At 48.7% G+C, this 20272-nt stretch overlaps 8 protein-coding genes and 1 non-coding gene across 9 annotated transcripts; 6 read left to right on the plus strand and 3 right to left on the minus strand.

Moving 5' to 3' along the window:
- The first annotated feature begins 427 nt into the window (after positions 1-427).
- Positions 428-3141, plus strand: FOXG_21154 (uncharacterized protein). Its single transcript, XM_018401482.1, has 8 exons — positions 428-581; positions 654-677; positions 727-845; positions 898-1358; positions 1407-1699; positions 1755-2192; positions 2246-2496; positions 2545-3141. The coding sequence occupies exons 1-8, from the start codon at positions 492-494 to the stop codon at positions 3032-3034; spliced, it is 2166 nt and encodes a 721-aa protein (XP_018252607.1). The 5' UTR covers positions 428-491; the 3' UTR covers positions 3035-3141.
- Positions 3142-3303: 162 nt separating this feature from the next.
- FOXG_13381 (ATPase) lies at positions 3304-8258 on the minus strand. The gene is made up of 5 exons (XM_018393359.1): positions 7027-8258; positions 5445-6971; positions 4433-5377; positions 4145-4378; positions 3304-4093 (listed from the first exon to the last, which is right to left on the minus strand). Exons 1-5 carry the CDS (start codon positions 8068-8070, stop codon positions 3443-3445), a joined length of 4401 nt encoding a protein of 1466 aa, XP_018252608.1. The 5' UTR covers positions 8071-8258; the 3' UTR covers positions 3304-3442.
- A 588-nt stretch (positions 8259-8846) lies between these two features.
- FOXG_13382 (uncharacterized protein) lies at positions 8847-9748 on the plus strand (the record flags this gene model as incomplete). The annotated part of the gene is made up of 2 exons (XM_018393360.1): positions 8847-8879; positions 8944-9748. 2 exons carry the CDS (start codon positions 8847-8849, stop codon positions 9685-9687), a joined length of 777 nt encoding a protein of 258 aa, XP_018252609.1. The 3' UTR covers positions 9688-9748.
- On the minus strand, positions 9405-10677 carry FOXG_13383 (uncharacterized protein). The gene is made up of 5 exons (XM_018393361.1): positions 10544-10677; positions 10118-10495; positions 9930-10068; positions 9571-9881; positions 9405-9510 (listed from the first exon to the last, which is right to left on the minus strand). The coding sequence occupies exons 1-4, from the start codon at positions 10565-10567 to the stop codon at positions 9694-9696; spliced, it is 729 nt and encodes a 242-aa protein (XP_018252610.1). The 5' UTR covers positions 10568-10677; the 3' UTR covers positions 9405-9510; positions 9571-9693.
- Positions 10678-10865: 188 nt separating this feature from the next.
- On the minus strand, positions 10866-13510 carry FOXG_13384 (uncharacterized protein). Its single transcript, XM_018393362.1, has 2 exons — positions 13104-13510; positions 10866-13056 (listed from the first exon to the last, which is right to left on the minus strand). Exon 2 carries the CDS (start codon positions 12427-12429, stop codon positions 10942-10944), a length of 1488 nt encoding a protein of 495 aa, XP_018252611.1. The 5' UTR covers positions 12430-13056; positions 13104-13510; the 3' UTR covers positions 10866-10941.
- FOXG_13385 (uncharacterized protein) lies at positions 13403-15594 on the plus strand. Its single transcript, XM_018393363.1, has one exon. It carries the CDS (start codon positions 13835-13837, stop codon positions 15509-15511), a length of 1677 nt encoding a protein of 558 aa, XP_018252612.1. The 5' UTR covers positions 13403-13834; the 3' UTR covers positions 15512-15594.
- A 679-nt stretch (positions 15595-16273) lies between these two features.
- FOXG_13386 (uncharacterized protein) lies at positions 16274-17242 on the plus strand (the record flags this gene model as incomplete). The annotated part of the gene is made up of 1 exon (XM_018393364.1): positions 16274-17242. The coding sequence occupies one exon, from the start codon at positions 16274-16276 to the stop codon at positions 17084-17086; it is 813 nt and encodes a 270-aa protein (XP_018252613.1). The 3' UTR covers positions 17087-17242.
- Positions 17243-17487: 245 nt separating this feature from the next.
- On the plus strand, positions 17488-17591 carry FOXG_21155. Its single transcript has one exon. It is a non-coding gene; the product is annotated as a tRNA-Phe (tRNA).
- A 406-nt stretch (positions 17592-17997) lies between these two features.
- On the plus strand, positions 17998-20200 carry FOXG_13387 (uncharacterized protein). The gene has a single exon (XM_018393365.1). The coding sequence runs from the start codon at positions 18112-18114 to the stop codon at positions 20119-20121; it is 2010 nt and encodes a 669-aa protein (XP_018252614.1). The 5' UTR covers positions 17998-18111; the 3' UTR covers positions 20122-20200.
- Positions 20201-20272: the final 72 nt, after the last annotated feature.

The following is a 20272-nucleotide window of genomic DNA, read 5'->3' on the forward strand; positions in this document are numbered from 1 at the left end:
TCTCTTTCCAAGAATCAAGTCTGTTGTCCAGCTTCACCACCATCGCTTGTGGTACGAATTTACAGTAAAATCTTTGACCATAAGCTCAAGCTTTTCCTACACCATGAGCTTTGTCGCACCCGGAAACTGTATTTATAAGAACTTCAATCTATACCAAAAGAAAGAATTAATATTTATATGCCTGTAGTTAATCAAGCCATACACCTGAGCCCTATTGATCGTGATGTTAAATTACTTGCTCCATTTCTTCTACCTTCAGGGTAGCTGGGCCTGCTCTGAAGCCTGCAAACCAATCGCGTCCCCGATGTGGATAAGTCAGTTTCTGCGGTCTTTCGGGGCCCCGAGAAACCGAGCCTTTGCCCGAAAGAGACACATGCCATCATCAAGGATGAGGTTTGGCCTTGGCGTTTTGTAGGCCAATATCCATGAGTCTTTGACGAATCCGAGTGTTCCAAAATTTGTCAAATATTTTGACAAGTCAATTGAGCCTAATGACAACGATGAACGTGGATCCAAACGAAAGCGATGGAGAAGAAAACGCCGTCTCGGGCACGCGTCGAGTTCCCGAGCATAAGCTCTCTGTAAGCCGCGACCCATCACATGCTGGGCTGTAATTTCGGATGGCTACTGACAATTGGGCTTATTACTACCAGTGTGACCAATGTAGACAACGAAAGGTAAGTGAACGCGTACATCTCAGCAGCGCCTTCACTGAACCCGTCATAGATCAAATGCGACCGTGGAGATCCTTGTGGACCGTGTCAACGAAAGGATATTCGTTGTTCGTTCCCCACTGGCTTCAAGCCTCGAGCAAAACGTCAGCAGGTCCTAGTATCTGATGGCTAGTGAGTAGTAGTGAGAGAATTGATCAAGTAAACAAGCTTACATGAGGTGCAGTGAATCCAAATTGGATGCCATTTCGCGAAAGCTTGATCGCATAACCCTCGCTGTCGACAACATCAGTTCTTCTTCTCAGCAGCTGCAAGGAGGCTCGTCAGCTGCTCATACTGCTATTAGTTCACAGGTTACCCCAATATCCCATGCGAGCTCCCCGTCGTGTAATATCAGGACAGGCCCGGAGAAAGGCTCGGAGTTCGAGGGCGATGTCACCTTGACGACACAGGCTACATTTGCGACGGACTTCTTGCAACAAGTCGTTGACAGCAACCAGCCATCGCAAACGCTTCCTGAGATAAAGAGTCACTTAGACGCACTGCGGAAGATCTTGGCGGGCAAAGAAGTTACGGCTGACGAGACGTGTCTTGTTGATACGCAACGAATAATGTCACCTCAAGAACATGGAGGGTTTCAGCTCCCTCCCGTCAACCTGGCCATGATGGCTGTACAGAGACTGAGAGGTAATCCGTGTGACACCTGTCCCTATAAACATACTGATATCGTTGTAGAGTCTTCCAGGTTGCAGCTATTCTGGCGTGCAGAGTTTCACAGCATCAGTCAATTTGTCGAGTATCTTATGACAGTTTACTTTGGCAAGCCTACCCTTGCTGATCTCATCGTTACGCATGTTGGCTTGGTAAGCCTATTGCACGAATGCGGCAACGTTGAGACTGAAGAAGTTCTCAAGAATGAGTTTGCAGCTCAGGCGACGGTCTGTCGGCAAAACCTGGAGTCTATCCTGGCTGGCCTTCCCTTCAACATGCCCTGTACACCCGATTACATACTCGCCCTGTTCATGGCTGTAAGTGTCTCGGCAGGAAGTCCCTTCGAAGAGCATACCACTAACAGAAGTCCAGTCATCCTATCATCTCGAGAATTGCCGGATTTCTATGTCCTGGAATAGTCTTGCTGCAGCAGTACAGATGTGCCAGACACTAGGTTTCACCCGGGAAAATCTCCCAAAGCCAGAGTCGAGAGAAGCAAAGCAACGACGGGCTAAACTGGTCTTCTACATCCATCTTTGCGACAAGATGCTCGCTTTGAGACTGAGTCGGCCAGTCTTGATCCGAGATGGAGAAATCACTATTGACTTTGAGGCTTTTGAAGCGGATAGGGGAGACGGACCTACTCCGGTCATTGAGAAATGGGCAAGGTTTTGCAACCTTCAAGGAAGAATCTATGATATACTCTACAGTCCGGGTTCTTTGCTTCAGCAGGATATTCAGAGAGAGACGAATGCGAGGAGACTTGCGGCTGAGATGGAGCAGTTGTTCCAAACAAAGAGTCTGGCAGAAGTAAGTTCAAGACCCATCCAAGAATGGGTGATGGTTCTCTAATACATTCGCAGGAACACTTATTTGAGTCAATTGGGGCGAGCATCGGCGAAAAACAGAGCGAGGTCTTCCGCAGGACCGATAGGGTAGCATACTATTCCATGCGCTGTCTGGTGTTCAGAGCAGTGAAGCCTGCGTCTTTGACATCCTCAGCCTTTTGCGATGAATGTCTCGAAGCAGCAAAGAATGGCCTTGAGCAACACAGGATTTGTTTGTCTATGCTCAAGAACGTCGAAACCATCGTCTTTGAGTTTTACATGCATTGGTAAGACCTCCATCGCTGGCAGAGATGTTTCAACTGACAAAGGACCAGGGGCCTCATGGCGGTACCTCTGGTGCCATTCATGGTCTTGTTTTGCCATGCCATCGAGACTTGCGACCCGACTCACTTGGAGCCGCTCGCAGCCGTGGTTGAAACAGTCGACATGATACCCCCAGATCTTCCAAACGTATACAGAAAACAGCTTCATCTGTTCAAGCTTATGTATGAAGTCGCGTGCAAGTATGTGGGATCGAGGACTAATAACCCTCCGGTCCAGGTATCAGGGCGTATACCTGATACACCATTTGAGATGTTGTTTTTCGAGGCGGGGGTTCCTGTGCCCAGTCACCTGAACATGCAGGCAAATATGCAGGGCTTTAGCGATGGCACACAGCTTGCAAATGAGATTAATTACGGGGGATTATCAACAGGACAAGCGGGGAATATTGTGGAGGGTAGCTTTGACCATAACATGGAGCTGGGGAACTGGTTTGAGCAAAACCAAGAGATATTCATGATGCTGGACAACAACCAATCATAGCCATGGACCTTTATAGCCAATATAAAGACTGCCACCATAGTAGAATACGTTAAAGATAATTGGGCAGAGGCTGTGGTTTCTACGGATGTCACTTGTCTTTACCATCGATACATTGTGTTTTGGCCTGCTTCGGGGTTACGGAGATGAGGCCAAAGGCTCGCCAGATATCAGGATAAGATTATGAGAGTTCAGCGAAACTAAAAAGGTTTAGTCATAGCTTTACAAATAATATTTATTAGACTTAGGTTAAGGTCGAACGAGTTTCAATATCGGAACAAATTGATAAAATTAGAACCATGTCTATTGTATATATAAGAAGATTATTGAGCTTGAAGTGAAATGGTAAAAGTAATCTGAACTATGTGTAAGACTCTATATTGATGCGATCTCTTGCAACAAGAGATAGAATTATTCCTTTTTGTTCTTCCTCTTCCTAGGGACGCGAGCCAACCAGTAGATAGCAATTGCAGCCACACAGTTGAAGACAACGTAAACCCAAAGTAGCCCAAAGTCTCTCCAGCGGTTGTCGAAACTAACATTGATCCCCTTCAGGAAGGCATTGGTATCTGCCATAGGACAGTATTGACACTGAGTTTTGCTGCCTGAACTCTTACCAACAAGATATCCGCCCATATTGGACATGTAATTCGACAGAAACTCCTCACATGTACCATTCGCAGGCTTGAACTCCAAGATCTCGTTGTCGGCACAAGTAACAGGCGCATTGGCAAGAGTCGTGCCGAGGAAACCCTCTACCACGTATGTGAAAGGATTGACGCGGTACATGAAGATCCAGAAACCGGGCAGAGCATCAGGGCCAGCGAGGACGCCGCAAAATGCGAACATCATGATAAACAGCAGGTTCATGACACCACCTGCGGTATCAGCGTTGGGAAGTCCGGCGATGATCATGTGGGCGAAAGACGAAGCGAGTAGGAAGAACATCCAGACGTGAAGGAAGATGGTGATGCCACGAGAATGGACCTCGTTCGTGTACTCAGCATTGCGGTAGAGGCCGATGGGGAAGTACCAGCATATGAAGGCAAAGATACCGATGAACTAGACGGGATATTAGAAATGATCTGTCTGAGGAAGTGTGACGTAGCTTACCGAGTTCCAGACGATCTCGACTGTCAGATTGGCAAACATGAATGACTGCCAAGAGTATGTCTTTGCGGGACGCTCTCGAGCCTCGTAAAGAGTCCTCTGCTCCACAAAGGCCGGCATCATTTGTTCAGCGACCTGCGAAAAGATGGTCAAGAAGATGAATACACCAAACATCTGATTCTGAAGACCGCGGACTGTATTTTCGCCATTCATGACAGAAAGTCCGATAAACAAGGACTAGAGCGAGGTCAGCATGTGTGAAAGAATGAAGATTTACGAGGGAAGACTTACTGCGCCGACTGTGAGAATGGCCTTGGAGTACATATAACCCGGGCTTCTCCAGTACTGAATAAAAAGGCGTTTCGTGACCTCCCATAACTGTGTAGATAGAGGAGAAGCAAACTCGTTATACTCGGAGGGGTCAGCGCCGCCTGATGTAGGTGTAGGCGATGGGTGTGACGCCTTGAGATATTCGAGCTCCTCTTGCACTGCCCTGTACTCTGCAGACTGTCTCCATGCGGCTGGCCAATCTACATCAGTATGAGTACCCGGTGCCGCCCCGATGACTTCAAGCATATGCTCTGCTGGGTTGGCCTTGGGTGGTAGAGGCGGGCCTCCGTTGCGAGTGAAGTAGTCCATCAAGATCTGCGAATTCTCACCGATTTGACCAAAATAGACAGTCTTTCCCCCCTTCGCGAGCAGAAGTAGGCGGTCAAATCGTTGGAAAAGCATAGCAGAGGGCTGATGAATGGTACACAATATCGCTTGACCACTCTTGGTCAATTGCTCCATCAAGTCGCAGATAGACCAGGAAGTCTGACTGTCGAGTCCAGAAGTCGGCTCATCGAGAAAGAGTAAAAGCTGCGGACGTGCGACAAGCTCAACAGCGATCGTAAGTCTCTTGCGCTGTTCAACATTGAGGCCTTCGCCTGGGACACCGATAATGGCATCTGCATAGGCGTCCATCCCGAGGAGCGAAAGGACAGTCTCGACGTAGTCCAGTCGTTCTTGCTTGGAGTACTTCGCTGGCTGCCGAAGCATGGCACTAAATCGTAGCGCTTCTCGTACCGTTGAACTGGCCTGGTGCAGATCCTGCTGAGTCACATAGCCCGTCTTCCTCTGAAAGGAAGAGTCGCGAGAGTGACCATTAACAAGCATATTACCGGAGACAACACCCATTGTCACCCGACTGGCGAGGACGTCGAGAAGAGTGGTTTTACCGGCACCCGAGACACCCTATGAGTACGTGAGTAAGTATGAACCGGGGTAAAATAAATCCCACTGCAGTATAGAAGGTACTAACCATGAGAGCCGTCAAGGTTCCAGGCTTGACCCAACCATCGACATGATCCAAAATCCTGCGCGTCTCGCTCTTGATCTTGACGTCGTAGCAGACATCCTTCCAATGGAAGACGGACGTTTGCTTCTCGACCTCGACCTTCTCACTCGAAGAACCAGATACCTCTTGTTTTCTTGTAGGCGTAGGAACACCCGACTCTTCATCGCTGACCCGCTTACCAGATACCTTGTGCATAGCCTCCCGGAGAAAGACCAACACTTCGCCTTTCGAGTGCTCCGAAGCGACATACTCGGTAGTCCAAAGGTGAAGAGCCATAAAGAACACAGTCCAGGCGATGATGATGCCAAAGTTCCTCCATCGGTGGCTGTTGACGAAGCCAAATGAGGCCTTCAAGTAATCCTCACCCTTGACGAATGATTGGCCGGGTACAGATCCGGGCACATTGCAAACGTATTCGCCGTTGCCTAAGTTCTCGTAACCAGGACCATGCGGGACAAAGTCTGAGCAGGGGAACTGTTGACCAACAAACTCGATTAAAAACACGCTCTCCAGGCCATAATATACAGGGTTCACCCATCGGATCCAGCCAAGCCAGTTCTGCATATAAGCGGGAGGGATCGCGAATCCTGAGTATAAGACCAAAGCCAACAGGATGATGCAGGCAGGGGCCAGGGCCTGGGAAATGGACTTGGTTGCAGAGCCAATGAAGCGGAACATCATCGACATACAGAGAGTGATAGAGAATGAGAGAAGAAGGAAAGCGAAGAATGGACCCGGTTCGCGACGCAGGTTGCACATGAAGTATAGCGTGCAATTGAGAAGAATTGAGTTGACGACCTTGTACGGGAGATCAGTGGCCATTGCTGACAGGGCTTCGGCACTCGGATGGTAAAAAGCGTATCGAGACTGCTTTTCAACAACCTTTCGCTTTGCATACAGAGTCATGATCTCGAGGATGCTCGAGAACGCGTTGATGAGGACGATGAAGAATAGCAGAATGGTTCGACGGAAGAAGCTTGTGGTGTTGAAAGGCAGGTTGTAGAAAATACTCGAAATAATCAGTCCCTCGAATAGGTTGCTGATAAGCATGGTGAGAGTGATGCTAGGGTCTCCGATCAACATAGTGAAGCCTCGCCAGAGGTTGATGGTGTATTGTTGTAGATAGGAGAGGTTGAAGGGAGACCGTTCCCTCTGAGCCGCGGCTTGATCGAGCCTTCGGGATTTGGAGAACTTTTGAAGATCATGTCCATCGAAGGGATGTTGTTCCATATAGTAGTCGATCTCGTCGATAAGTCTAGACTGTTGCTGGCTTTGCTGCCAGGCCCGGGCAAACTCGTCCGAAGTTCGAGGTGGATTGGCGCCGGGGCGGATTATTCTCTCGGCTGGGTTGGTCATCGAAGTGAGGAAGTCGGCTGTTGTCTGTTGCTCGGGGCAAATGAAGCCGAGGTTCTCAAAGTAGGCTTGGGCCTTGTCCGTCCTTCCGAAGTAGATCTGACGGCCCTCGTACAGGACAATGACCTTGTCAAATAGCTATGTACCAAGTTAGCCACGGAGGTAGATTGAACAACACGCGTGGAATACTTACATCATAGGCACTCTGAGGCGCTTGGTAGATTGCGACGCAAGAGGCAATACCGAGGGTATCAGCTTGGGTGCGCAAGACACGGCAGAACTCAACGGCGTTGGCGCTATCGAGACCGCGTGTGCTGTTGTCCCAGCACTGTAGAGGGGAATATCCCAGGGCAGCCTCGGCGATGGTGACTCTCTTGCGCTCGCCGCCACTGACACCACGGACGTAGTCATCACCAACTCGAGTGTTCTTGGTATGTGAAATGCCAAACATAGCCATGATAACATCACGAAGATGCTCAGCATACTCTCGAGCTGTGACACCAGGAGGAAGCTTGTCCTTTGGAGGACATCGGCAGCGGGCGGCGAAGTAAAGGGTATCGCCGACGGTAAGATGCGGGAAATGGTGATCGACTTCGGCCGTGTAGATGGCTTCGCCTCGATAGGCTTTCTTCATCTGCTCGGGCCGGATGCCCTGGTAGTTCAAGACTGTATCGTTGCCGAAGTGGAAGCCGTGGGTCTCGCCTGCAATACTGCGAAGCAGGGTTGAACAGCCCGAGCCTGGAGGACCTAGAACACATAGCATCTCTCCAGCTTCGACGTACCCGTCGATACCACGGAGGATATCAATGCGCTGACCCTTGTCCCCAAATATCTTCCTGGCGAAACTCGAAGCCTTGAGGACGATGTTGGTCAGAGTATTCTGGAAGTCGGTCGCTTGGCCAAAGCCGTATGCATTGAGGTTCTTGAACGCGATACCGGCAGTGCGAGGGGTACTACCATCAGCAGTTTCGGTCCGGGTCTTGAGATAGGCCTTGGCCCATTTCTTGGAGTTGAAATGGGGGCTCTGCGGATCAAGGGGACCGCCATCACTCAAGGGGAACAATGGCCCATGACCCGATCCAGCAGATTGACTCGTAAACCTGCGCGCCAAGTCGTGGATTTCCTCTTCGTACTCAGGTTCATCAGACAGGTCGTTGTTGTCCCGCGTCCTGTCACCCAACGTGGCAGATGACATGGAAGGGGCGTCACTAGGACGCGGATCGCTTGGAGGATTCATCCGGTCTTGGGTCAAGCGATTTGGATAATATTATTGGAGAAGATGATGGATGGTTGTTAATTAGATAGCGACTGAAAGAATGGTGATAGGATCGTTGCTGTCAAGTTAATGGCATGGTTTGCACTGGGTTATCTTATAACTTGGAGTCAGAATGGAAGAGTTATTTTAGAGATGTGGACTGAATCAAATCTTACCCCGAACAGCCACTCATTCCAAGCATTTTCTTACGTAGCAACGGACATCCGTAGCCCAGACATACCGGCCCTGGAATTCCGTCATGATACACATTGACTTGAAGGCCGGACGGAGTGGAGGACCGAAATAGTGGGGCCTTGCGGCATCTCGGACTGTCCGAGCACCGGACCTCTCCCCTTTTATGGAGGACAGTGCCACAGACTCATCGCCATCAACGGATCGACGTGCTATATCTTGGCAACATCAATATTCAGGGTGATTTCTCGCAGATTTGTCACTTTGCCAAGCCCAAGTCTGGGAACGGGTTTTGCGGAATCCGTAATAGATAGCTACGGGCTCCGCTGCGTGGGCCTAAGCTTCAGCTGCTCAATCCTAAATTTATGGAATACCCCTAAGACTTACAATAATTTCACAAATTCTGTTAACTGAAGGTAAGTCGCTTCTAGGTTGAGATCAAATTCAATATGATGTACTGCACGTGTAGAACATGAAACCTTCGATTAAACTTCGGGTGATATTATTATCAACAAAGCAAGAACGAACATTGTTTCATACCCACGTCAGAACATAGATGAATAACCATGCTGCCATCTTCTTGCGAAGGCCTTGTCTGGGTAAAAATCTACCTTTGAGCTGCAGCCAAGATGGGGATATGAGCCAAATATTGACGACATCAAGGCTGTTTGCCAGACGACGCTACAGCTTGACGATCCAGCACATTGTGCAGTATCGTTCTTGACTTCGGGAGGGTTCAACAAGATCTACGTGGTGGAAGTTGGATACGATCAGAGATTCGTCTTGAGAGTTTCTCTCCCAGTTGACCCTAGGCACAAGATGGCCGGCGAACTCGCGACACTGGGATGGCTCAGCCAGCATTCGACAGTACCAGTGCCTAGAGTTATCGCGTTTGATGACACCAGAGATAACAAGATTGGGTTTGAGTGGATTTTGATGGACCATGTTTCCGGCACGTCAGCCCAGACTCGATGGCGCAAGGTGACTATGGAAGATAAGAAAACCCTGGTAGAGAATATCGCCCGCCATCATGCCCAACTGCTCGACATATCGACATTCCAGCAAACTGGTACTCTGAAAGAAACAGACTCGGGTTTTATACCCGATAGACTGGCCTCAATGATGTTCTTCTGGGGCGATCACTACAATTTCGATGTTCATCGTGGCCCTTTTCGTTCTTCCCATGGCTGGTTGTACTCATTCCTTTTCATCATGATTAAAGGTAAGGTCCTGGCAATGGACAAGGCTGTTAGAGAAGGGGATGAGGAGGATGCAGGTGAAGCCATGTACAACCTACGTATCGCAAAAGAATTATACCTCCTGCTTCCCGAGATCTTTAAGCCCGACGAGGACACAGATGATAAAAAGGTATTGTGGCACGACGACCTTTCATTGTCCAACATCTAGACAAATCTAGCATACCCATCCACCATCGACATTATATACCGCGCCAGTCACAAAGGATGCCTCATCGCTGAGTAAAAAGGCGATAACACGAGCAACCTCGACTGGATCAGCTCGCCTCTTTTGCACAGTCCCCGAAAGACTGCGCTTGATGTGTTCTGCGTCATCATGCTCGTTCATAGCAGTACTCACGGACCCTAAGAACAGTCAGCCAATATTGAGACCCGTAAACCGCTAGATCATACCGGGAGAGACACAGTTAACTCGTATGTGGGCATTTTCCTTCGCAGCTGTACGCGAAAGGCCGATAACAGCTGCTTTGCTTGCGCAGTATGCGACATGTCCGGGAGCGCCGAATTGACCGAAGACACTTGCAGCAGAGACCTGACGGACAATGAGTGGTTTAACAATTGACGCCGATCTTCGAACCTACAATACTAGCCCCAGCGGACATGGCTCTGAGCTCTGCACGTAGGCAGTTGAACACTCCGCGGGTATTGACTGCAAACATCTTATCCCAAACTTCATCGCTGTACTCAGTGAGAGGTACTGGCTCAGCAATAATGCCAGCCATGTTCACAGCACCATGGAGCTTGCCGAAAGTGTCCACGGTCTTCTGGATCCAAGCGTCCACAGAGTCACTTTTGCTGACGTCTACCACTTGATAGATATGCTTGTCACCCGAAAGCGAGTCTTTGGCCTTCTTCAGTGCTTCTTCGTTGATATCAGCGAGGGAAAGTGTAGCTCCTCTCTCAGCAAGGAGCTTTGCTGTGGCTAGACCCATGCCTGATCCAGCGCCGGTTACAGCGATCTGAAATGTTATTCCTGACTAATGTTGCACGAGGGAAGTATGACCTACCACGCTCCCTTCGAAAGACGCCATTTCAGAAGTCGGTATAATAAAGAGACAACTTGGCTCTATCAGATCAAAACTCTAGAGGAGGATTTGGCAGAGTTTATGTCCATAGCAGCCCAGCCATAACCAACTTGTCTCTGTGACGTATATCAATGAAAGGCCATTGGTGATGAGCTTACCCCGCATGGCAAGGTGATAAGCCGTTCTGGAAGTGGAAAGTCATCCCAGGTGGCGGAATGCTTGGAGGAACTCACTCTGTTGCTACCTATGTGCAATGGACCGATCACCGGCTATCAGCAAAGGAAGTGAGGACGCGTCACATAATCACAAATGGATGCATGCAAGATGAGACTTGCCAGTTAATGTTGGAGCTATTTTATATTGTCTCCGATTTCGCCTATTCATTTGAACCCGTTTTGTCTATCGGTGCTGTCCCTCCCGATCCATATGCGTTCAATACGTTCCTTCGTTTCCGTAAATATTCTCAGCCCACTTCGCTTTGCAGCGCATTCAAACCACTGTACAAAAGACGCCCGTATATCATTATCATCAGTCTCACAAGCTGCAACAAAAGCAGGCCATATCAGTCTCAAAGATCCGTATCCCATTCCAGCATCCGATGCATCAAACTCGAGGAGTCGGTCGCGCACGCCAAGAACATGCTTTTGAAGCATGCTTGGGTCCAGATCGTATATCCTACGGTAAAAATACACAGAAAGCGCGTGCTGCATTGTATCAGCCAAGCTGTTCAACAGGTTGACGGACTGTTGGTGTTCTGGATCGACAGGAGCTTCGACCATCCATATGGACTGGCGAAGTACGTGTAGCTGCTTGATCCATCGCTCAACCGCTTTTGCTCGAGCCATGAACTCTTTCAGTGTCAGACCAGAATTAATCTGTTCATCTTGGTTCTGCTCTTTCTCTCGTGCAAGTCGGATGACCAGCGAAAGCATAAAGAGGTGGAGCTCTGGTACGCCAAAGATCTCAGGATAAAGCGTAGCCGACCATATTCCTGGATGTTGAAGGTGAAGGTCATTTTCGCCCTCTTCTTGGCCTTTAACCTTGTGCATCTCCTGGTCCAAGTTACTCCACGTGGTAAGACGGAAAGACAAGCTATCCTGACTATAAGCACTGGCACCGCTCGCTTCTATCGCTTCGCGGACGCGATTACGATGATCCAAGTTCAGTGTGCTTTGAGTAAATGTACTCTCGTGCGATAGACGCTCAAACACATAGCAGTGATGCAGCAACCTGACCTTTCGAGATTTGCGTCGGTTCAGGCCTTTTGTTCGGATGAACTTCTCCGTTTCCAGGAAGAAGTATTCGGCTTCATCCCGATTGCCAGAGAGTATGGCAATCTGGACCATGGTCAAAAGAGCCATGAGTATGGACTTGTATTTTGCCGTCTTGGGGATATCATATGCAGTCTTGAGCATAAGACAAACATGAAAGTGGGCTTGTTGATAATATGCCTTGCCCTGGTCTAGCCATTTGGTGTAGCCATGAATACCTCCAAGGCTGAAGGCGCTGATTGATAATGTGCCGTAGAATGCACATAGACTTGCATGGTCCATCTTCTCGCCGAGGGTCAATGCCGCTAAACAGCTTTTGACATGAGGCAGAAAGAGGACGTGCCATGGTGTCTTGCTGTGACGGTATGGAGTTAAGCCTCGAAGCACGATTGTCGCGTAATGCTTCACTAGTAACACAGCGTCGCGCGGTACATCTGTGTCAATTTGTGATGACACAGAGCCTGAGCTAGGCGAAAGGTGTGATAGGTAAAGACTTGGAGATCCAAGCTCAATTGTAGAAGACCGTGCAAATGATGAAGGAGGTTTCTGCGCAGAGGCTGATTCACCCATCCAAGGCATGGCAGTTTCAATGCCCATGGCCACGGGATCCCACCAGTCGGGGAGATCGAAGTGTCCTGGATCCAGCCAGCTGCTCACAGGAAAGCTTTCCAGCGTCTTCAACCAATCTGTACGAGGAATAAGCGCGTTATGTTCCGCTGGTATTTGATGCTGAGCATCTCGAGGAGTCGTTCCAGTCGCAAAGTCGAGTGTTGAGGCGACAACTTCCACGTCGTCATCGAAGTCAGGAAGTAGTATTTGATCTTCTTCAACAGCGTCGTGAACCTGTGGACCCTCTATCGCGTCCTCATTTATCTCGTTCAAAGTACTCAAGGGGTTTGAGGACAATTGTTGGGCAATGCGAAAAGCTCCAAAAGGTCCTCTGGAGATCTGAAGGTCTGAAGACGCCTTTTCGCATTCTTCGTCAATTTGAGAAAGATGCCAACCCGCTAGCTCTGGCGGAACATCTTGCGCGATCTACTCGCTCAGACGTTCTCGTTCTTGGTCCGTTAATAGTGGTCTTCGAAATCGCGCGATTCCTGTTGACGAGGGATCATCAAAGTCGAAGAAAATGTCCTTACTATAACCGCCGCAATCAAGACCCGAAATTTTACACATAGAACATCCAGGACGTCCTTCATCGCATTTCACACGACGGCTGCGACACTGGGAAGGGTCAGTCTGGAATGACGGGTTTGAGTAAGTGAACATACGGTAACGCATCCTCCAAACGAACGAGTCCGCCGTCCTGGGACCCGCTTGGCCTTTGCTGTGGACTTCCCTACAGAAGGAGGCATAGTGAAGAGAAGCTGTCTCCTCGACGAGACCTTCTTCTCAGCCGGGAATGCCCACTTGTAAAGGCGCAAGATGCAGGCATCGGCAGTCCCGCCGTGGTGGAGAAGTGAGATAAGGCTAATCGCTTCCCCGCCTTTCGGTTATCGGTATCAATCCCTCTCCTGGGGACACTTGCCTATCCTAAGAAGACGATGAAACCTTGAATAGAGTGATGGAAGGTCAGCGGAAATAGAAGCCCTCCAGTTCGTATCGGTAGTTGGCTCCTGCAGGGCGCACTTTGATCTCGTGTCCTTCGGATTATCGCGTGTGATAAGGTTCTCCCCGCACTTTGCAACGTCGTTACTTCATCCAAACTTGTGATTGGAAGGGAATGTTCCACTATCGAAGCCACCATCGTAAAAGGAAAGTTATATCTGGTGGCGAGACATGTCCCTTTTCACTGTGTGATAGCATGATAGGAAAGTCGAACAGACTATCCTGTTCAGGTCATTGGCTGAGAAGAAAACGTGAAGGCAACTCCGACATTACACGATCGAATCATTAATCTCAAGATATATAGATACCGACTGACATTGGCACTTTGCATCAAGTTGAAGCAAGAAGACAATTCCATACACCGTCGCTCATCGGATCATTCACACTTTCAGCAATGGGTTCCGTACCTCAGCCTACCAGCAATTTCGACGTTCTTATCCTGGGCGCAGGTCTCTCCGGCCTATGCTCACTCTACCAACTCAAGAAGCGCTTCCCAGAATGGCGTATCAGGGTTCTTGATGCCGCTCCCGACGTTGGGGGCACCTGGTATTGGAATTCTTACCCCGGATGTCGATTCGATTCTGAGTCGCTGTCTTACTGCTTCTCATTCGACAAGGAGCTTCTTGATGAGTGGCACTGGAAGGAGGCCTTTTCGCCCCAGCCAGAGACTCACAAGTACATCACCTACTTTGCTGAGAAGCACAATCTCAAGAAGGATGTTCAGTTAAACACTACTGTTACAAAGGCTACATGGAGTGAGGCTGATCACACATGGACTTTTGTAGATGAAGCTGGTAACGAATACGTCTCCACGTTCTTCATTAGTTGCATGGGTTTCCTCTCTGCGCCCACTCTGCCCGCAATTGAAGGTATCGAAGACTTCAGCGGCAAGCTCTTTCATACTTCTCGCTGGCCCAAGGATCTCGACATCAATCGCGACTTTGTGGGCAAGAAGATTGGAGTAATCGGGACAGGCGCGACGGGCATTCAAATCACAACTGCCGTCTCCAAAGTGGAGGGCGTCGAGTCTCTCAGCGTCTTCCAACGCACAGCCAATTGGTCCGCTCCTCTTCGCAACTCTGAAATCACCATTGAGCAAATGGCCGAGCACAAGAAGAACTATGAGAACATCTTTAAGATTTGTGAAACGAGTTCATCTGGTTTCATGCACCATGGTGACCCTCGAAAGTCTCTTGAGGTCTCGGAAGAGGAACGCCTAGAGCTCTGGGAGAAGCTTTACAACACCCCTGGTTTTGGAAAGTGGCTGGGCGTGTTCTCTGATACGTACACCGATCGATACGCCAACAGTTTGTACTCAAACTTCATGGCTGAGAAGATCAGACAAAGAGTTAACGACCCTGCTATTGCGGAGAGCCTTATTCCCAAAGACCACGGTTTTGGCACGCGCCGAGTCCCTATGGAGAGTGGTTATTTTGAAGCCTTCAACAAGCCAAACGTTCGCCTTGTTGATCTTAAAAAGTCGCCCATTGATCGTGTCACACCATCAGGCATCCTGACCTCCGATGGCAAGGAGCACAATCTTGACATTCTGATCTGCGCTACTGGATTTAATGCGATTACCGGTGCCTTCAGTGCTATCGACTGGCATGGCAAGAAGAACCGGCCATTGATCGCAACGAGTGACAGCCCTAAAGGCGACCAAGCAGTTTGGGTTGACCATCGACCCCGAACATTCCTGGGCATCACTGTTCCCTCGATGCCAAACATGTTCATGGTTCTCGGTCCCCATCAGCCGTTCGGTAACGCTACTCGCAACATTGAGCACGGTGTGCAAGCTATCTCAGATATGCTGCAGTACTGCAAGGACAACGGTTACACCTCTGTTGAGCCAACAGAAGACGCCGTTGAGCAATGGACCGAGCATGTGGTGAAGTGCAGTGAGAGCCAGGTTCTTATGAATGAGATTGACAGTTGGATGACAGGCGTGAACAAGAACGTCAAGGGCAAGAATGTTAGAAGTGTTGCACGATATAGTGGTAGCATTGGAGAGTATCGAAGGCGGTGCGCGGAGGTCAAGAAGTCGGGCTACAAGGGTCTTGTTTTTGCATAGATAGAGGTAAACAAGTTTCATTTCACTTGCAAAAGCACTTATTATTTTCCATGCAATAGTATTCGAGGGAGACAATTATGCACTAATACTGCTCATAACGGGAAATCCATGCAATCGTGATCATGGGTCATATAATTGACGACTATGACTTGGCAAAACACAACATAACACTTATAAGGATATCTTTACTAGCATTTATGCAGTTTCCGATAATTACAGTAAGACACCACAAGTTTATACTTGACGAGCTGTCGCCAGCGCATTCTGCAACAGACATTATCTGGAAGCATCTAACCTAGGCAACCTATAGTGCCAGTGGCTGGAACAGTTTAATTTGGTCAATAGACAAGTCACGCGGTGATAATTCATCACAAATTCCCGAGATGTCCCCGTTCAAGTCCACCCTCTGTCACGGAGCTGCCTTCCCATTATCGTCTGCTCATCAGATTGAGGCCATCCAGCGAATACGTTATCATGCATTCCCCGCATTTCAAAGAGGAAAGTTATATCTCGTGGCTGATTAGTGTGGGGCAAGCCCAAGATAGCGAGAACGCTCTACGTCAAACGAGGAAAGCTTCTCCAAATTAGCTGCGGATATCGGTCGCCGAATCGCGGACCTGTCAAACGTGGGACAATTCGGATGGAATAGTTATAGGTGTATAAGAGCGACTCTATGCTGAACAGATAGACATCAATATCAATCATTATTATCTCAAGCATTTGTCAAATCACCAATCCCTCATCTCTAATACTTTTATCACAATGGATGTTCCAGGTTACGCTTTGATCACAGGAGGTGCTTCAGGCATCGGCCGAGCATGCGCCAGAGCATTTGCTCGCGATGGCAGCGCCGGTATTGCACTCATAGATCTCAACCTTGAATCTCTACAAATCGTCAAGTCCGAGATTGAAAAGGAACAATTGTCACCTAAAAAGGACTTCAAGATTGAGATCTACTCTGCAGACGTCACAGATGAGAACCGAATCAACGAGATTGTTGCAGACGTTGCACAGAAGTATGGCCGCATCGACTATGTTGTCAATGCAGCTGGTATTGCCATGAAGCATCAAGGCGGTGCAGCCTTTGCTCATACAGCTGATTGGAACCGTGTTGTCAGCATCAACCTTACTGGGACATTTTTTGTGCTTAGAGCTACTGCGCAAGTCATGTTAAAGCAAGAGCCCATCCGCTCATCTATCAACGGAAGGGAATTGCAGCGCGGATCTATCGTCAACTTCTCTTCCATCCAGGGCGTTGTTGGTATTCCACTGTCTACATCTTATACAGCTGCCAAGCATGCCATCATTGGCCTCACACGTTCAGCATCGGAGGACTACGCTAAGGAGGGACTTCGCATCAACGCCATCTGCCCAGGATATACAGAGACACCAATGACCACAAAGAACCCCGAGGTGCTGAAGGCTATGCAAGAGCGAATTACAACAGCCGTTCCTATGCAGAGGATGGGTGCACCCGAAGAGATTGCTGATGGTGTTTTGTATCTTTCTGGAGGACGAAGTTCTTTTGTTACTGGGTCTGCTTTGGTTGTTGATGGTGGTTATACCCAAAGGTAATCACGAATGGGAGGACTACTAGGTTTGAGGATTGGAGTTAAGCACTGGGAGCTGGAACCTGGGTATCATAGATTGAGCAGTAGGCTGATGTATCGTACGTCCTAGGCTAAGACGGTGCAGGCATCTCAGATGATAATCGATGTTGAAACGTCTTGCTATACCCTCGTTTTTGTTCTTATACCACAGTCAGTGAGTGCACTTTTAGTTCTTGGAGTTGAATCATGCTAAGTTCTACAGGCCTCACTCAGATATGATTACTTGACATATTTTTAGTTTTCAAGACAGCACCAGCCATAACATACCTTTATCGTCTTCTCCGACACCGATTCGCTCATTTCATCGACTGTCAATGCTCCCCTCAAGTGCATGGAGAGAATAGCAAAACTCTAACTCATTAGTCAGCGGGTTTAGCTCAGTTGGGAGAGCGTCAGACTGAAGTCAAACTTCAATCCTCACCAAATCAAGTGACATCTGAAGGTCGTGTGTTCGATCCACACAAACCGCATCAACTTATTTTTGCACTTGCTCACTAAAAACTCCTAGCAAACCATGCGACTCTTGCATCAGCACTGCCACTTCCGTGAGCTTACAGGGCGGTGAGCAACCTGGCCTCAAATAGCAACATATTGCGCTAGTCTTATACTAAAGCTCTCACCCTGACCGCGTGTAGTGTGTAATTGAAGCAAGAAAAACCGAGGCCTCTATTAAAAATGGCGTGATACTTGGGCAACTTAATTTCCCTATCCTAGACCTTTAGATTAGTTAATTTTGGCACACTAGTTTAATAGGAATTTTCTTCCTCACTGAGGTATCTAATTTTTGGGACGAGCTCAGTCAGATCCCTGTTCCCTGTTTAGAACCCTCACAGCCTCTTCATAGCGTTTTAGCCCTAGGCACCATTCTTACATGCCCTCCAATCTTACCCTCAACACCATATTAACAACATAAGAGCTGATTAAGACCATCAGTGCTTATTCTCAACCTCAACCCAAGCGCAAGGGCTTTGTTCAAACCAAAGCTTCAAAATGACAGAGAAACTCGAACACGGGCCTAAGGTCATGTCCGTGAACGGCGAAGTATCCGCGGCGATCTACAAACCTCTTGACAATACACGGCAAGAAATCCGACTTCTCAGGCTTCTTCCGCCTGATGATAAAGATGCAAATATTCGTTGCACCCTTTCACACACTGTACTCAACACCCCATCTGGGAATCCAGCATACGAGGCGCTATCCTATGTTTGGGGAGAGCCTGATTTCTCGGAGCCGATAATTCTCAACGACCATACTTTCTTCATTACACCAAGTTTGAAGTACATCCTGTCATGCCTAAAGCGAAGATGTGACCAGCAACGAGTTCTTTGGGTCGATGCAATCTGCATCAATCAGTCAGACGTCGAGGAGCGGGGTCACCAAGTCACCCTCATGCGCGAAATCTACTTCAATTGCCAACGAGACATCGCATGGCTAGACCCAATGATCGGCAGAAAGAATGCCAAGGCTCGTGACCTCTATAGTCTTCCAGATCTCGAAGAAGAAGAAAAATGGGTGAAAAACGGCATGAACTTGATGCGCGAAATAGCCGAGAAGAATCCGCAGACTCTGAAAGAACTGCAAGATCAGTACCGAGAAGGCGGTTATCGTCTCTTCACGGACTCACAGCTCATGCTCGGTGCTGTCTTCAGACAACCGACACTCTGGAGACGACTGTGGGTCATGCAGGAGCTTTCTTTGGCTCCGCGGTTGACGCTCATGTCTAGAGATGGTGAGCTGAGCTGGGATGTTCTGAAGAACCTCTTCAAAGACGAGCCATATTTCGACGCTTTCCATATGGGCCGTGAAAGTAGTCATTATCACTTATACTACAAGGATTTTAGTGAAGTCTTCGTTCCAATCAAGCTTATTGAGGACCAGCGTCGCCTTATGTCACATGGCAAGGGTTCCAAGCTCATGGACGTATTGGTGCGATTTCGCGAAATGGAGTCGACAAATCCCCGAGACAAGATATTCGGCCTACTTGGGCTGGTAACGGAAGACCATGGTATCAAGGTCGACTATTTGATGTCAGTGCCAGAGTTGTATCAGCAGGCGACAATCTCCTTGATCAACCTCGCCAGAAACTTGGATATTCTCTGTCAGAACCCATTTGAGCGTCCGGAAGGCCCAACAGCGCTGTGGTGCGTCGACTGGAAAGAGGACCAGCATAGACTGCCGTCTTGGGTTGCTGAATATGATAGTAAGCGTCCGCAATGTGTACCGATGCTTTTTGCCCAGCGTGACATATTCAACGCTGGTATCAAGAGCTGCGAGACCCCATGTCGACTTGTCGGTCCCGGAGAAGATATTCTGGTCACAGAAGGCACCATCCTTGGAACAGTTGCACCTGTTCTCCAAGATGACAAAGACCTTGAGGCTTTCGATGTCATGAACCTATACCTTGGCAAGGATGCCCTTGAGCAGCCCCAGGAACATCTTTATGCCCCGAAAGTCGGCGGGAAGGTAATATCAACCGGCGAGACTGCCATTCGCGCATTCTGGCGAACGATGGTAAAAGATTGCACGCTACCCCCAAGAATGCGTCGGTTAAGACAAACCGAAATTGAGAGACTCGATGTTGAAAACCAGGAGATGTTGAAAGGTGGATGGAGCACCCTCCAAACATACCGTTTACACTTTGGCAACAGATACTCAAGATCTGCCTTCAGTTACCAGCCCGCCGACGATGAAGACCTCACTAAACTTGACACCGAAGGTCAAGTCTCACATCATTACAGCTCTGTAAGCTTCATGTTCGCGGTCACGGATAATGGGCTCTTTCTAGCGACGCGTTTTGCTGCCAAGGAGGGTGATGTTGTGGCTGTCCTCGATGGAGGGAAGGTCCCTTTAGTGTTGCGCAAGGTTGACTCTAGAGATGGTATCGAAAGGGAATTGTACAAGATCGTGGGCTCAACCTATGTGCACGGCTTCATGGATGGCGAGGCGGAGGTTGGAGTTACCGAAGGTTGGTTGGAGAAGCGGGAGATTCTGATCGCGTGAATTCTTCAACGTAGACCAAGAATTCAAGTGTCACAAATTATGAGAGCTCTGATCATAAGAATTATGGTGCTGTATGATGATATTTGCTTGGGGCTACCTAAACCTAGTCCATCTTAGTTTCCATGCTTGGTTGCAAACAACAAAGTACCCC

Source organism: Fusarium oxysporum, chromosome 12, assembly GCF_000149955.1.
Source record: "Fusarium oxysporum f. sp. lycopersici 4287 chromosome 12, whole genome shotgun sequence".
Taxonomy (NCBI): domain Eukaryota; kingdom Fungi; phylum Ascomycota; class Sordariomycetes; order Hypocreales; family Nectriaceae; genus Fusarium; species Fusarium oxysporum.